Source organism: Lacerta agilis, chromosome 14 (genome assembly GCF_009819535.1).
Source record: "Lacerta agilis isolate rLacAgi1 chromosome 14, rLacAgi1.pri, whole genome shotgun sequence".
Lineage (NCBI taxonomy): Eukaryota > Metazoa > Chordata > Lepidosauria > Squamata > Lacertidae > Lacerta > Lacerta agilis.
In genome coordinates this window covers 38733191-38750555 of record NC_046325.1, presented here as the reverse complement: position 1 = coordinate 38750555, position 17365 = coordinate 38733191, and the positions used below count along the sequence as shown (strand labels likewise).

At 42.0% G+C, this 17365-nt stretch overlaps 1 protein-coding gene across 8 annotated transcripts in view; it reads left to right on the top strand.

The window, feature by feature from the left end:
- Positions 1-17365, top strand: part of GPATCH8 (G-patch domain containing 8) — a 78838-nt gene that overhangs the window by 22208 nt on the left and 39265 nt on the right. For 3 of the 8 annotated variants that reach the window (XM_033168965.1, XM_033168969.1, XM_033168968.1), the window contains exons 1-3: positions 709-789; positions 2951-2985; positions 12755-12827. Coding sequence is in view for 2 of the 8 variants with exons in the window: in XM_033168963.1 (XP_033024854.1) it covers positions 715-789; positions 12755-12827 (148 nt within the window). In the remaining 6 variants the exon portion in view is untranslated. Of the gene's footprint in view, positions 1-708; positions 790-2950; positions 2986-8599; positions 8618-12126; positions 12550-12754; positions 12828-17365 lie in introns of those variants that run through there. The other 5 variants (XM_033168963.1, XM_033168964.1, XM_033168970.1 and 2 more) reach the window with 4 other exon arrangements.

Genomic DNA, 17365 nt, shown 5'->3' with positions numbered 1-17365 from the left:
CTCGTGGCAACACTTTTAACATTTAATAAAATTGTCAAAAATATCCATAAAAATAATAAAAAAATAGAAAAATGTTCAGCATCTTATTAAGAACATAGTTTAAATTTTGTTTGTTAATTTTTATGTATATTTACATTTGTTAAACATGTGTGAATACCAAAAAACATGGTCAAAGTGTCCCACCCGTGACAATGGAATGGCCCATGGCCTTACTATTCTGAACATATGGTACATCTTCAGCTGATATTGAGCTGTCTGTTTTGCTGTTGAGCAGCTAATATTGAAATGCCAGGTGATCTCAGGACATTTAATATCCAATAAAAGCTGCAGTTGAAATGGTTTAAAATGTTGCAGGCTCTTCATTACGTCAGTATCAAGGCAAATTAGTTTAAAAGCCATGGATGTGCTATTTCTGAGGATCTAGAACAATTCTGAAAATGTTTGGGTGCTCTACCATCATCACCCCCACCCCCACTGAAAATGATGCCAATGAACCCTTCCTTGCCCATCTCCTACTGATTCTATATAGGAGATATATATATCCTATGTGGAATCATATATGTAACGTAGAGCAAATACAGAAATATAGCATGATCAGCTAAGGAAGGAGGTTCTATATGTCTGGGCCTTGATTGATTAAAAGCTTTTAGCACCAAACCATGCAGAACTGTTTGTGCTCTATGGTGAAAACAACATTTTGTTCTTCTCTTGCAGGGTAATCACTTTGATCAGTATGAAGAAGGCCACTTGGAGATTGAACAGGCGTCCTTAGACAAGCCTATAGAATCGGTAAGAAATCAGTTTTCATTCTCAAGCCCCAAGCAAGTGCAGCTCCACTAGCCAAGTTCAGATCTTACATTTAGATTAAGGAACTCAGGGATGTGTTCTAGTATATTTGCATGTCTTATGTTAACGTTAAAAATGAGGCAAGTCACTAATCAATCTAATCTGAAATGAGAAGGAAAAGCTATCTCACCTCAAATTGAAATAATTTATAGCAGCTGATTGTGCTAAATATTGAAAACCTCTCTTTTAAGGCCCGAGTGGATATTGAGGAGTAAAATATATTTTGCTGTTCCTTAGTTTACATTATCTTTGGCACAAGAGAAAAGACTGTAGAGCAAAGAGGGCAACATTAAGAAGAATTTAGTATAAATAGGTTGCATAGGATTCTTTTTAAAACTGCCTATGGCTTAATAAAAATGTTGGTGCAAATCTCCTTCTACCTGAATTTCCTGGTGAGAGACTACAGACAGGAAAGAGAAGAGCCACTTGGCTTGCTTTTCCTTTTAAACATGTCAGGTTTTTGAACTCTCTTAATCATACCACATTTGTGTGATCTCTCTCCCCCCACCCCCGCACCATGGAATAGCTGTAGTTCAGCTGTCTTAAATGCCCCTTTGAGATTCATTATTTAATACCTGTGTTGGGCTGTAATGTCATTGGAGTTGCAGTTTTAAAAAAAGATGTGATGAATACATATAAAGTATTATGGATAAGGCTGTGGAAATGAAAACAAAACAACTCCCCAGCATTTTCAGGGCTGGATTAAAAGAATTATGTCTGACCCCTTTACAACTTTCTGTCCTTCTCCATCCTCTGAATTTTATGCCACATCCTTCCTTGGTGTTTACTCTTTGAGGAACCTGAGAGGCCTTTTGCCTTCTGATCTCCTCTTCTTTTGAGCAGTCTCTAAGGCAGTGCAGAGCACGACAAGGCTCCACCTCTCTCTTCCCATCTCAATTCATAATCACCCTTGCAGTTTTACCCTGTGGGATGAGCTGTATTGTAAGCAAGCATGGTAGTTGAGACTGTTGTACACCTGCCTGCCACCCCTAAAGTAGCAGTTCAGAAGGTGAGCAAGCCCTCTCTGTAACTTGAGTAATGTTGAACCAGTCCCACATCAATAAGCTGTACATGGGTTGAGTAGGCTTCCTATGCCAAACACAAAGAAGGGAAACATATTGGTGGAGCAATTCCTAGGACCCCACATGTAAGACCACTGGGTCCTGGAATCTTCCTTAAGAGCCTTGGAACCTATGAATCCTGAGGATGTTACTCTTCTTTTGTGTTCTCCAAAGTTGAAAAGGGACGTTTGTGTAAAAACTGTTCTTTGCAGGTGTGGAACAAGGGCATATTGACCTTTGTATGGTAGTAATGTCAGAGTGACAAGGCAATTTGACCCCCATCAGCGTTCTAGTGCTTGCAGTCGGCCCTTGTCAGAACACAACACTTGCTCCTTGCCTTTTCCTACATGCTCTTATTTTGCTCTCTTTCTACACGGTGTTGCTCGATCAGCCCACGTGCCTTTCACCCTGAACAGTAGGAACCTCACCTGTGAAGTTAATCCAGCCCTGTTAATGCTTTGTATACAGAGACTACTGGCTGTAGGCTCTCTGGAGTCCAATTGCATTTAGGAGCACTAAAAACCTAATAAAAAAAATAGTGTTAGGAACGAAGCAAAATACATACAGGGTGAAACTCGAAAAATTAGAATATCATGGAAAGGTTCATTTCTTTCAGTGATACAACTTAAAAGGTGAAACTAATATATGAGATAGACTCATGACATGCAAAGCGAGATATGTCAAGCCTTTATTTGTTATAATTGTGATGATTATGGCATACAGCTGATGAGAACCCCAAATTAACAATTTCATCTTTGGGGTTTTCATCAGGTGTACACCATAATCATCACAATTATAACAAACAAAGGCTTGACATATCTCTCTTTACATGCCATGAGTCATATCTCATATATCCAGTAGCTAATGAAAACAATTGCTTACATAAATGGACTTTTCCACGATATTCTAATTTCTCGAGTTTCACCTGTGTATTTGCTTTCCTGTGTAATAGATTGGTGTTTGTGTGTGAGTATTTGTGTGCGTGTTGAGATGTTCACAGAAATTTACACAACTTGGGGTGTTCGACGTTTTTTCTTCCACAGCAGTTGGCCCAAATTAGCTAAGCAGCCATGACCTGGTTTGTATTTGCACGGTCTGCATTTTTAATTTCTTTTCTAGGGTTTCCTCTCCTCCTTTCTCCTCTCCCCCCTCCCCCATTTCTTATTTCTGTTCTTCTGGTCCAGTGAACACTGCATTCAGTATCTACTGTCTTATTGTGCTGGCATGATGCTAGAATTAGGCATGGCGGTCACTGATGACACATGAAATAATGCTGCAGAGGGGGGTGGGAAGGATAGTGGTGATGCAGCTGCATTCGATTCTCTTGAATTATTCAGCCTTGTTTGTGTGTACACGCACACACCAATTGAAATGCGAAGCCAGCTTCCCTCTTTGCAAATGTCATGGAACAGTATTGCGTGCCTTGCTGGCGAAGTTCGTAATAAGACAAATGACGCTGTGTTCCATAGTCATTCATGCTCACAGGGTTCCCTTCTCTGCCTATGCCAGAAAGGGACTGTGAGCCCATGAAACCCCATCCCCTTTCATAGCTAAGAAACTGGGGCTTTCCTGTTATCATCAGAGACCTGTCTCATTGATTGCATTGAAATGTGTACAGCAGCTGTGGAAAAATCTCCAGTGCCTCAATGTTTGCTTCTGGACCACAGATCTACAGAATGAACCAATGTCTTGTTTTTCTAAGCAACATGCCCCAAAGTTTTTTTTTTTTTTTTTAAATGTTCTGAGTTGAAAATCCTGCCCATGTTAGTGGAGAGTTTAAAATCAGCACGTAGTCCTTTCAAGGTGCAAAATGCTTTCACCTTGATGATTTTTGTGCAACTATCTGTAATTCCTCCCCCACACACCTTGGTTAGAGCCATGTTAGTTTAGTTGAACTCGGGTACCTCTTAGAAATCAATGGGGCATACTAGTTGTGGGTTAACTTAAAGGCCTATTGATTTCAGAGAGAACTAAGTGCCGCTCACTCAGCCTGGGTTCAATTTGTTATCTTTAATTAAACTTAAATCAAATTTACAGGAGAAAACCTCAATAAATAGCTTAAGCGAGCCACCTGATGAAGAGCAGTTTGGATCCAGGTCATGGAAGTCACAGCCCACCTCCACTTGTGGTTATCATGCTGGCGTTTTAATTCCTATCCATACTTATTATTATCTTAAAGAATTCCCATGTCCACCAGGTGAAACCCCCACAAGTGCGGGAGGTGTCTTAAGGCAAACTTGTATTTCAAATAGGACTGAATGTTTGACTGGACAGAAAAGATTTAGTCCATCAGCTGGCTGCATATTATCAAATAAGTCAAGTACCTCAAATGCATTAAATTTATTAGAACAGCAAGAAAGATTTTAGTTTTCCCGGACTCTCCATCTCCATAAGCTGATGTGCCATTGCAGTAGTCTAATGTGTCTTCAGCTTTTTCAGCAGTAACTATTTTTGTATACATGAGTCTTACCCCTCACAAGAGTATGGCAAAGCAGACAGCCAAGTCACATGGAGGCGATACTTCTTGGTACTTCCAGCAAGATGGAGTCATGGGCAGTCCTAGGTAGCAACCTTTGTCACTGATGACTGCTTGTGTTCTTGTTCTGGCTTGGAAGTGCCAACAGCAGTTATAGCAGGTGGCCAATTGGAGAAGACTTTCTGCACTATTAGGTTTGCCTTTGACTGCTGCAGGGCTAGGGGGACAGCTAGCCCTTTCTGACAAATGTTTCCATAAAGAAATAAAAAGAGTAAGCTGTCACCTACCCAGTGACATTCTTAGCTTCATTAATAGTTGGCAGTATGTGAACATGAGTGGCAGCCCTACTTGCAAAAGGAGACAATAAGATATGCAGTTAATTTTCAAAAATGTAGTGTCCAGTCACAGACTTATTCAGATAACTAAAATAGCTTTAAAATTTCCAGAGAGCCTAGATCAGTGGTTCCCAAACAGTTTTGGGCCACTGCCCCCTTGGTTTCATAAACTCATCCCCAGTGCCCCCTACCCCATAAAAAGCTTTATTCAGAATAGTGGTTTGCATGACCCACTAAGGAAGATAATAACACAGTAAAATTCAAAACAGTAATAATTACACATTTATTCAAACACCCCAAAAAGCTGTTTAGTTTAATTAATTCATCAACTTGATGTAGCTGGTGTGATACCAGCTTTTCATTTACACCTCCAGCACCCTCAGCTGCCCTCTTGCCTCTTAGCGACCTCCTGGATAATCTCCCTGCTCCCTAGAGAGTGATACCACCCATTTTGGGAACCAGTGATTGTTGAACACTCAGGCTTTATTCAGGTGTTGTTGTTTTTTTTAAAGATACTGGTTAGATCAAAGAAGCGGAAAGTTTTAGTATCTCAAAGTACTTTATTAGGGGAGATGTTTGTCCATTGGACTCTCAACTGCTATGGACCGTGTTTTGGGAAGTTTATTTTCCAGCATGACTAGAACAGCTGTGAGAGTATATCAGCAAAAGTGAAACACTTTGAAAGGCTTACTGTTGGAATGTGCTCTGATAGCAGTCATTGTTGCTAACATTTAAAAACACAGTGCTTAAAGCATTTCTGCTCACCCTTGGGAAGCAGTATAACACAGAACATTTCCTTTTACCATTCCACGTTGAAAACTGATTTTTTTTCTTTCCAGCAGCAAATAAAACCCAATTTTCAGCTGGAAACGTAAAGTGGATTTACCATAAGGGCTTAACAGTAGTAAGTAAAGCCTTCTAAAACATAAGTGGATTTAAGTTTCTAAAGAGCTGTTGAGATCTCTTGGTTCTGGAAGCTATATAAAGCCCAAGGGATACTCCTGGAAAACTCTGGGGAATGGCTTTGCTTGGGAACACAGCTGAATTCACATGTGGCTCTGCAGCATTATCTATTGAGGAGATCCTTACCTGTATTGCTACAACATGGAACTTGATAGTGACTGGAAAAAGCTTGGTTTGGGAGTCTACAGATCTTTGCATTGGTAAAGAGCATGATGCTGTTTACATAATTCTTCAGCAATTGGTGGCCAGAATAGAAAACGTCAACATTCTCCCTCACTGGGGATGCTTTTCTCCCCAACTGCTCTATCTCAGGCTAGTGTTTCAGCCCCACACGCTTCAACACTGCTATAGCCTCCATCATGTAGCCAGCAGGCCAAAAAATAAACTAGTTCAGGTCTTTTCTTTAACAGTTATTGCCATGTGTAATGAATCCCTCTCTGGGGGCATTCTCATTAGAGTTTCGGGGTTTCATGGGACCTTGACTCATCTCTAAATATCTTTGGGCATGTCATTTCCATCTTCTGTTGGTACAGTATCAAGTGTCGTGACCTCAGAAGTTTGATGGCGATGATTAATTAGACAAAAACAGAAAAATAAATTGCACACTTAAATTGCTTTGAAGGACCAGGTATTGAAACATTAGAACATGTCCACCATGAATGAGGGATAGTTGAGGTGGGTGGAAGAACGTTGGAGCCAGTTCTTGTCAGGTTGGAAGATGGGAGCAAGATGAAGGTGATCTGCTGCAACAGAGTCCAGGTGCTGCTTGGAGGAAGTGTGACATGAAAGTTTCTTGAGAGTGAGACAGTACTACATACTATTCTGGCTTATCTGGTCTGGCTAATTTTCTTGAGGTTTCCTCCTGTAGTTGCAGCTGGAGTACAACCCCACATAATGTCTCTCATGACATCTACGGTTTTCCTGGGAGTAGTTTGCAGACATCCATAGGGTTCCTTTTGAAGATAGCCACTCAGGAGAGAAGGCTGAATTTGCCTGCACCATAATGGTGTCCTCAAATCTAGAAAGAACTACTACAACAGTCCCTACCATCTCCCACTTTCTTGCAGAAAGCTGGGGACTGTTTGCCTCCAACCTTCCTTCCATCCCTGTCCTTTAACTTTATCTCCTGTTAAGTCCAGTAGGTGTAGCCTGTCCTGGCTGATCTGCTGTCCTGCTGATGTGCCATAGGAGTTGCAGCCCAAAGGTGCTCATGTAGGAAACAACACAGTGGAGAAAACATGTTAGAATTGTCCAAATACTTTCCTTGGCTACAGTTCCAATTTTCTGTGCACTTAATGTTTATTCGATCACAGCAATATATACATGCGGGAGGAAAGCAGTAAGAGGCCCAGAATAATTAGACAAACCGTACCTTTTCTGTCCCATTGATGTGTCACAAAAGGAAAACAGCTTCTCACTATTTGGGCTGGGGAGCAAGGTTGCCTTAAGGCCTGCTTTATTTCTAGTTCTATCCTCTTCCTCTCTACCCTCACCAACAAAGATGCCACTTTGCATATTATTAATCTGTGTCTTAGGGCCATTGAGAGCTGCAGGCGAGTTGATGCCAGCCAAAGTTAACTTATTCCAAGCACTCTCAGATGAGACTTGGTTTTTGTCACATTGCATATCTATACCGATCTGTGGACTCCCCTGGTTCCAAAGTATGTAACTTGACACGGCTGCCAATTTGACATTCAGCAGCAGCCTGTACGTTGCTGAGCACTATAAATACTGTGCTTTCTAGAGAAGCTGAATGGTGTAGCACTACTCTTGGACTATTCTCTCTTGCCTTCATTGTGTCATATGCAGTAAGCTCTAGGTTTTTGTTTGGGGGGATCTTTTTCTTTTCTTTTTCCTTATCTCCTGTTTTGCATGGGATCACCCTTTGTAGCACCTAGTCTTCCTGCTTATGGGTTCTTTGATACACAGTCAGCATCCCTTATGGAGCCACTCAAGAGATAGCAATACCTGTCAGTCTTCGTCGGGTGGGACAGGGACCTTTAGGGGACAAATTTGACATGGACTCTATTCACCAGCCACCTTCTCTTCTCTCTTTCCTTAAATGTCAAACTACTCATGGACACACCACTCATCACAGCCTCATTAAGCAGCTATACATACAGCCTTTTCCGAGGAAAGGGTTATGCCTCTGTTGTTACCATTCCTGAATGATCATTATATCCAATGAGGAGTAGTATGACACCCGAATGCTTGTGGATCATCTCAAAATCACTGGCTGGTTCAGTTTGATATATCATTGCTCCTCATTGATTAGCCCCTGATTTACTCCTTGAACAAACCAGGGTGATCATTCTGCTATAATGGGCTTCTAGAAGGCTACCTTTCCTGTTGGTTGACTTCACACATGGCAGAAGCCCCTCCATAAATCTTAAGAGGCAGTTGCCTTCAAAACACTCCCATTGGCAGTGGCATTGAAGGAGAAAAAATGGGGAAGGTGATGGCTGAGAAGGCAGCTAGCCACACTTTTGCTGCTTTGGTGCCTCATACGTTGAGTATTTGACATTATTTGGAAGAGAAGAGGACTACATGTTGAGCATGGGGGCAATGACAGGCTGGAAGCTTTACCTTTTCATATATTGAAAGGTGCTCACCCTCTTGAGTGGCTTGGTAAGTGTGGTGCTAATGTGTATAACCCTCCTCAGGTTCCCTCCCCTTCTTCCCCATGTCCCCCTCTAACGTTTGTTTCTCCTCCCGCCCTTCACTGTGTCAGTCACAGCGCTCTTAAAACTCCCAGCTGGTCTTGTATTTATTTTATGCTTTCATTCTTCTTTAATAAGTACATTACTTGCAAGCAGTGAATTGAAAACAAAGCAAACGAATTAAAAACAAAAACAAATTACCATTAGTTGGTTGGACAGTTTCTTACTTTGTGTTACATTTAACTGTTCTTTTGACAGCCCAGTTTTTAAAGCCAGGTTCGTATGGAAATGCTTTCACTCCACCTGCACCGCTTTTGGAAATAGCATAACAGCTTCATTTGTCTGTTTCTTTTTAGTGCATTCATAACACAACACATGTAGCACAATGTCTCATCTGGGCGGTAGCTGTTTCCTTTTGCAGGAGTGGGAGTACAAGCACAGCTGTTTTTCTGTCAGAACTTCTTGCCAGCCTGATGTTGACATTTTTTATTGAATAACTTTCCCCATGTTTGCTGCATTTTTCCATATTAAAAGCAATGGAAAAGGTTTTTTTTTTAAATAAAATTAAAAATTATCACAACTACATATTCCACCCCACCCCAAACAATCTCAGCATCCATTTGTTGACAGAAATAGAGCCAAGCAGAGTGGTATGGCATATTGAAGGAATCACAAGGTTTTCAGGAACACACAAAAAATCTAAAACACACTCCAAACAGGCTAACTCCCGGCCATGTAAGGCCCAATTAGGACTGAGCATGCTTAGTTGACCAAAAAATGAGTGCCAGTTGAAAAACAAATGGAAAACCAGGGAAAGAGAGGTTTTAATTTGTTTTCTCTGGCTCCTAATAGTGTATAGTATCCAGGAAAGGTGTGGCTGGCTGGAACCCTGAACAGGAGTGCTCCTGTTAGGGACTGAGGATATGCTGCAGATCACACTGTTATTGAACAAAACCAAGTGCCCATTAACTATCACCACACTGACAGCGGAGTCCTGTACATGTCTATGCAAAAGTAAGCCCCACGCAGTTTAGTGAGACTCTCACTCAGGTGTGCATAGGATTGCCACTTAAAATACACATTAACATACCCCTTGCACTCACATATGAGTGCTGGATCATATCATTGGTCAAGCTAATTAAGTATTGTCTACTCTAACTGGCACGTGCTTGCCAAAGATTCAGGCAGAGAACTCTTTCTCAGCCCTGCTGTCTGAGACCCCTGGGATCTTGTATATGCAAATAATGTGTTCGATCATTGAGCTATGGCCACCCATGGACATTGTGGTGGGGCAGCACCATTCAGCTGACTTGCTGCAGCTTACTGGGAAGGAGATAGGCAGGGAGGCCAGTGCCATGCAAATGCACCAGCAGGAGCCCCAGAATGGTTCCACTTCTACTTTTTCCGCTGTGCTGACTCCTCCCTGCCTCCTCCATCCCTCTAAACAGCAACTCGGTTGTCAGGTGATCAGGTGAGTGCCACTGCCCCATCATTCTGCCTGCTATTGGTTATGGCCCCGATTTCAGGGGGTTCCATGGCTTATGCGTAAATTTAAATGGCTTGAGGATTGTAAAAGATAAGACAATAAAATTTTGGTGGGGTTTTGTTAATACTTATTTCCATTTTTAAAATTTTTTTTTTGCCTCTGCCAGAATTTGGCAGTAGCTTTATTATATGAAACAAAGGAGGGCTTCTCATCCTTTCAGAAAAGGTTTGAGCCATTGTGCTCAAATCTGTTTTAAGAATTGCAGCGAAACAGTAAAGTTCCACAAGACTTCACAAGACACTTTTGGTGACTACAAAGGAGTCATTTTCTAAAGTGCTCTGAAAATCACTTCATCAATGTGTCCTTTTTCCCCAGTAAGAATTTTGTAAGTCCTGAGCACTGAATTTGAACAATTGGCTCAGCTCCATAATGAATGAAGCAGGTTATCTGAAAATTTTCTTCTGGAAAAAGGGGCAAATTTCAGTGCCTAAGTTTCAGCTGAAACTTTGAAGGTGGAGCTAAATGTTATCTCAACATGTGGATATTCCCAAATCTGTGTCAGGAGATGATGGTAAGGGTGAAGAGGGATGCTTGGTCTGTGCCCTCCCCTCTCTTCCTTCATACGGCCATTTTTCTCTTAGCTGGGTTTGCTTCTAGTTTTGAAGCCTAGCTGGGGAAAACTTGGTAATTAAAATTAAAATAAAATAAAATTGTGGGAGCGACTAGCAATGGAGTCTTGCCTTGGAATGGTTAAACACCCACAAATTGTTCCCTTCAAGCCCCTCTCCCTCATATTGACATTACGTAGGATTGGGAATCCTGTGTTTCCCTTGGAAAATCTAGGTCCAGCTTAATTATGTATATCCTAGATCAGGGGTGAGGAACCTTTCTGGCTTCATGGATCAGATCCTCATCAGGATCATTCTCAGTCACCATGTTTGACAGATGGGCAGCACTGTCCATCTGTCAGTCCTGTGATGTCATTATGATGACACGTGATGGACAGGGGGACAGCCTTGCCCACCTGTATACAAAATCCCTTGTGCAGTTCTGCAAGCCTCCTCCCACCCATTTAGACACTCAATTAGGAGTTTTAAAGAGGAGTGTTCAAAAACTTTCAAAGGGTTCTGCAAGTCTCCCCACTCTCCCCCCGTAAGCGCCTGAAAGGGGAGTGTGATGAGACTTAACAGAGGCTTCAAGACATCCTTGTGCTCCCATTCTGAACTCTGAAGGCTGAAATGTGAGCCTTCCTTAAGCTAAGGTTACCAGACGTTTCCGTTTCCCGGGGACAGTCCCCGGATTTACAAATCAGTCCCCATACAAATTCCATCGAAGTTGAAAAGCATCCCTGGATTCATTGGGGGAAAAAAATCTGGTAACCTTACCTTAAGCCTGCCTTTAAATGTGACGACTTTGTTAAAGCGCTTTGTAAAAGTGCTGTTTGAAACAGCTTGTGCTACTTCTTTGCTGTGGGCCGCCCTCCTGCTTGCTTAAAGGAGAACTGTGTACGGTTTCAAACAGCACTTCTGCAAAGAGCTTTAATTCCTGCTTACCAGCTGAGTGGGGATTCAATCCTACTGCCTCAGCTGCACCATCCTGTCCCCTGCTGATAGCAGCGGATGGGTGTGGCTTGAGGGAAATGGCTTCGCAGGCCAAATTGGACACCAATGGCCCAATGGCGAGAGGGTTCCCATCCCTGCCCTAGATTATGTGGAATTTGTGTGATTTTAATTCTACTACTGTTGGCTAGTTGCCAAGGAATAGCTCTGGACATATGATGAATGCAGCTTCCTCTCAACTTTGCTTCTAAAGTACAGCAATCCCCCAAGTATCCAAGCAAACTCCTTAGATACGCCTGAGCCCCAGGGCTTTCCTTGTTATAAATGCAGCGCTTAACCATAGGAGAAAGCCTTTTTATTTTCTTTAAGCGTTGTGCAAATAGCTGACACTGAATTGCTGCAGTACTTTCCCCTCCACCTACATTAATTTTTCACCATTTTGATTTTCTTTTCAAAAGATGAGACATTATGCTTGTTGTGTTTTCTCCCTACATGCACTAATGGTTCCTTGCTGTTTTAACCTGTTGCTAGGCCTGTTCCATTCTAACATCTTAGTACTTCTGTTAGCTTACATGTGAAATGCATCACCCAGTTTGTGCTTGAGCTCATTTTATTTTAAATTCCTTTTAATTGGTTAATATTTTCAATTTGTTTTGTATTTTTTTACTAACCTCACTGTATATTTTCAGTTTAACAATTGGCTGCATGCTAATATATATATACACACATATATGTATATTATATATCTCTTGTTATATAATATATATATTATAATTAATTTATTTTTATTTTTTAAAGAAAACCCAATCAAGTCTAGCCTGGATTTTGCTCTGATTGTGTTTTGGTTTCTAGTGGTGGGGGCAAGTCTGACACTTAACAACTTAACTTGGTCTCTTTAAAGTCTGACACACAAACAAGTTAAAAAAAAAAAGCAGACTAAGCACATCCGTTAGTTTTTCTTTGCACAAATCAAGTGGTGCTCTCTAGGTGATGGATATGATTGTATAAAGTAGCTTGATTTTATGCTTTTTAAATGTCATTTTTTATTTTCTCCCCCATTGCTTCCCCTCCCCTTGTTATGCACAAAAGTTGCCCAGCACACCATCAGAAAGTGTGATGACCCTCCCTGAAACCCTGTTCCTGTGGAAAAATCTTGCCAGCAGGTGTTTTTTGTTTTTGTTCATTATTTTTTTATTATGTAAATATCTTTTCCCTTTTACTGGGCATATATTGCTCGTAAGTAGTTTTTATTTTATTTCTTTTGCATGCATATATGTAGAAAAATGTCTTGTTCATAATGTGTTTCTGTGGAAGAGAAGAATATATTATTGGAATATTTTTGGTTTGTTTCTCTGTTCTGTCTGTCAGGATAATATTGGACACCGCTTGCTACAGAAGCATGGCTGGAAGCTGGGCCAGGGCTTGGGGAAATCTCTCCAGGGTAAGTAAGAAATCTGATTTGTTTAAAATGCTCATTTTACTTCTGCTTACATTTCTAGATTCCTCCCCTTCCCTCAGCCCTCTGATTGTACCCATTGAGTTTTATGTTTCTCATATTGCACTCAGTTTCTCTTAATACACACAGGTCTAGTATTGGGTTTATTTTGTGAAATGTAGGTTTTATTTAACGCAGACTGAAAACAAGAAAGACAATACAGTTGTAGTCAACTTAGAGAAATCTGTACGCTGTCCTCTTGATAGCTGACCATAGTACCACCATGATTTTGGTTTGCAGATGAAGGCACAACCAAAAAACAAAGAAAGAAGAAGATATGAACTGTCTCAACTAGCCAGAAAATGGTTCTTTTGCTGAGATGGGGTGTGTGTGTACGTCAGAACAATGTGATTTGAAACTTGAGACAAAGAGGATGTAAAAGATGTTAGCTTTAACTTAGTCAGGTTGCCTGTCTTGATTTGACTAGTGTTTGACAGTTTCCAACTCCTTCCTTTTCCTGTTGTAACCTTTTAATTTGGACTTTAAAAAAATTCATATGAGAGAATATCTGATATGAGAGTTTTACCACATTTGAGCTTTGGAGTGCTGTGTTGGGTAACCAACTTTTCAATTCCAAATTGGAGACTCAGTGAGTCATTTGCAGAGTGTGATATAGGCAAGCCAGAGGGATAAAGAGGCAAGTTTTGTTTTCTTCCTGGAAGCAGAATCCAGGCAGCTGTTGGAACCTAAGAATTACTGCATTGTCATACTGGTTATTTGATTTATCTCACTGTTAGGAGTTCTCTTTTGGTAAGTTGCATGATGGGAGTATTGCCATCAAACTCCTGATGCTCACTGCCTGGCTAGCGTGTGTGTGTGTGTGTGTGTTTGTTTGTTCATTTTATGAGGAATCGCTATGTGGAATGCACCACAGAGGGTAATGCAGGAATACACTTGTATTCACTTAATTGATCCTTCTAGGCAAGGTGATACTCCAGGTTGAGTACATGAACAGACCAAACAAAAATATTCAGTGTTGTCCTTTATACTGTTTTCTGTAAGCCAAGCCATGAGACCTTTCAATATTCATTTGATGACACGCACAATGAAAGGGCCCCTATTCAGATAAAAACAACGGGGGAGCAGTTCTTTCTGCAGTGTAGTTTACAAGTAAAGTTTAAATTGTGTAAAATGTTGAATGGGATGTGAAGGGCATAATATGATTTGAGAGGGATGTACATGCTAATTTTCTTGAGTTCTGGGGAGAGTGGCTCCAGTTTCAAAATATGTTTGACTTTCATCCGCAGAGCTACAGATTGATTTAACCCTGGGTTTCTCAATGTGGTGCCCAGGGCACCATCAGACCCCCACCCCCTGCTGCCTGGCAAGCACTTGTGTCTCTCCTAGTTTTTTTCATAACAGTTGTTGTCGGGGATGTTGGCTGTGGTTTCTTTTTGTCTTTTGTTCTAGTTGGGTTTTTTTTTTTTTTGGTGTAGATATTCCGCTTGTTTTCTTTGCTGGGGTTGCGGGGGTGGGAGCAGATTCTAAGCACTACCAGTTTTTCTTTTGTGAAATGGGTATTTGTATGGTGACATGATGTCCTAATGTGCCCCCCAGGCCTAGAAAGACTGGGGACCCCTGATTTAAGCTATTTTCACATCAAACATTTTCAGCATGGCTTCTTTCTGGACTGCTGCATGCTAAGGTACAGAATCTTCACATACACGCTAACTATATTGCAACCAGCTGTGAAATGCGTGGACTGGATGGGAGATTGCCTGCTCTTGATGGGGTTACATGCCCTCTGAAGGAGCGGGGACATAGCTTGGGGGTACATCTGGATCCTTTGTTGTTCCTTGAGCTCAAGTGGCCTCAGTGATGGAGAGCACCTTCCCACAGCATTGGCTGGTGGCCCAGCTGTGCCCATCTGGACAGAGATAGTGGTTGTCTATGCTCCAGTAACCTCTAATTAGATTACTGCAACACATACGTAGGGCTGCCTCTGAAGATGGATCAGAAACTTCAGCTGGTGCAGAATTCAGCAGCAAGATTGCACACCAGAGCAAGACAGTTTGAGCATTATTACGTTGATCCTGGACCGACTGCACTGGCTGCCAATTAATTTCTGGGTCCATTTCAAAGTGCTGGTTTTGACCTATAAAGCCCTAAACAGCTCAGGACTGCAAAATACCTCAAGAGCTGCCTCTCTCCCTTTGAACCTACCTAGACCCTGCAGCCATCTTCTGAGACCTTTTCTGCGGGGCTCCCCATTTGTGGAATGCTTTTCCCAGGGAGGCTTGCCTGGCGCCTTCATTGCATATTTTTATGTGCCAGGTGAAACAGATCTTTGGCTGATTAACTAACATTATGTGCCCTTTTAAAGGGACATGGCCACCCATGGTGGTGCTGTGGTCTAAGCCTAGGACTTGCCAAGCAGAAGGTCGGAGGTTCGAATCCCCGCGACAGGGTGAGCTCCCATTGCTCGGTCCCTGCTCCTGCCCACCTAGCAGCTCGAAAGCACGGCAAAGTGCAAGTAGATAAATAGGTACTGCTCCGGTGGGAAGGTAAATGGCATTTCCATGCACTGCTCTAGTTCGCCAGAAGTGGCTTAGTCATGCTGGCCACATGACCCGGAAGCTGTCTGCAGAGAAACGCCGGCTCCCTTGGCCAGTAAAGCAAGATGAGCGCCGCAGCCCCAGAATTGTCCGTGACTGGACCTAATGGTCAGGTGTACCTTTACTTTTACCTTTACTATGTGCCTTTTAAAATGTGTTTTTAGGAGGAGCATTTTTGGTTTGTTGTTTGTTTCCTTACATATTTTTAATTCTTATTTTTCTGTTGTGAACCACCCTGTGATCTTCGGGTGAAGGGTGGTATACAAATTTAATTAATAATAACATTAATCCTGTGTTGGTATTGCAAGAGAACCAGGATAGGGTATTCCAAATTTCATTCTGAAACCTCTAGGGAAGAAGGCAAGAGGCAGAAGATTGTTGTGGTCAAAAGCTGTCACTTTCTTCTGCACCTTCCATGTTTATAAATGCTAAGCTAGGAGGGATGTCTCTCTGGTTTTTCTTTCTATAGGATCTTCTTCTGTACACGCATATGCGCAAACACACACACACACACACACACACACACACACAGGGGGGGTTTTTCCATGGCAGGCACCCCTCAGTGTGAGAACTGTTGTTTTACACCATTCTCTCTACACCATCAAACAAATGTAATTTTTCAGATTTCAGTTTTGTGCCTTTTCCCCTGCTATCCAAAGCTCCAGTTCAAAGCTATTCTGTTAACTTCCACTATTTATACATCATTGGAGGTGTGAACTGCAGCTCCCTCTGTCATGAAAAGTATATTCTGAGTTCCTGCACTGGAGCTGTGCCTAGAAGTCATATTTACAATTCTGGCATAATGAACTAAGTCCTCTTATCACCACACCCAGCCTCTTGTGGAATGCTGAAAGAGTGAACAGCACTCCCATGTATTCCAGTTGTTGTATGGCCAAGGAATTGTGTCCTGGCCATTCAAGAGGTGAGGGGAAGGGGGTTGCTTCCCGCAGACATTTTTTTCCTCCACCAGTGCATTTTGGGAACTTTCCTGCAAGGCTTTGAACAATCTCCTTGTGTGTTTTTTGAATGGCCACTTGTATGAGAAGAATACTCTTGCTGCCTGCTTGTTCATTCAGTCGGCCAGTTCAGCCCAGTCTATCTCAAAGGCCCGTGTGTAGAGGGGCTTTATAATGGTCAGTAAACAGCACACTGCAGCATCTTTGGACTCTGCAGCCTAGCTGCAGCACCACAACCCCTAGCAAATCAGCCCCTAGCAAATGGGAGCTAGTTGAGTGGAATGATTGTTAATATTAGTTTGAAATACCGGTTTGAGTAATCCATAGACATCCTCTTGAAATAATTATATTCCGTGTCAGCTTCCTACGGTACAATGTATACAGCAGAGCCATTTTATCAAGATGCCTCAAGAGAGACAGCTCTGACTGAAGAATCAAATAGCTTCCCTAAATTCCTTTTTTTAAACAAAACATCGCCACACTGGTGTCTTAGGAAAATAGAGAGGGTGAGGGGAATAAAATTGGTTTAATCGTAATTATTGTGGCCCCCACTGTCCTCATCTAGAGTCGTTGGCAGAGAAGTACTGTCATAGATGCAGCTGGACTGTCTCTTGTCAACTTCCTCCTTCCAGCTCACCCATATAGCTAGGCCTTCCTGGGTGCAGGTATTTGAGAGTGTGGGATTGTGCTGAATAAGTGTGTCCAGGGAACACTCTGCACATTCCAGAGCACACTTGCAGGATCAGCATGGGCAGTACATTGCCAATTGCACCAAAGCCCCACATTAGAAATATTGGTGTAGTTTCTGAAACCCAGTGCATGGGTTTTGAAATGAACAAGAGAGACAGGCTGCAGTTCACGGTAGCTTGAAACCCCCCCCCCCAAAAAAAAACCTGAGCGTGGTTGCTGGCTTTACACAATCTCCTAGTTAAAGGCAGAGAGCTGAGATGGATGACTATTCAGAGGTTGCCAT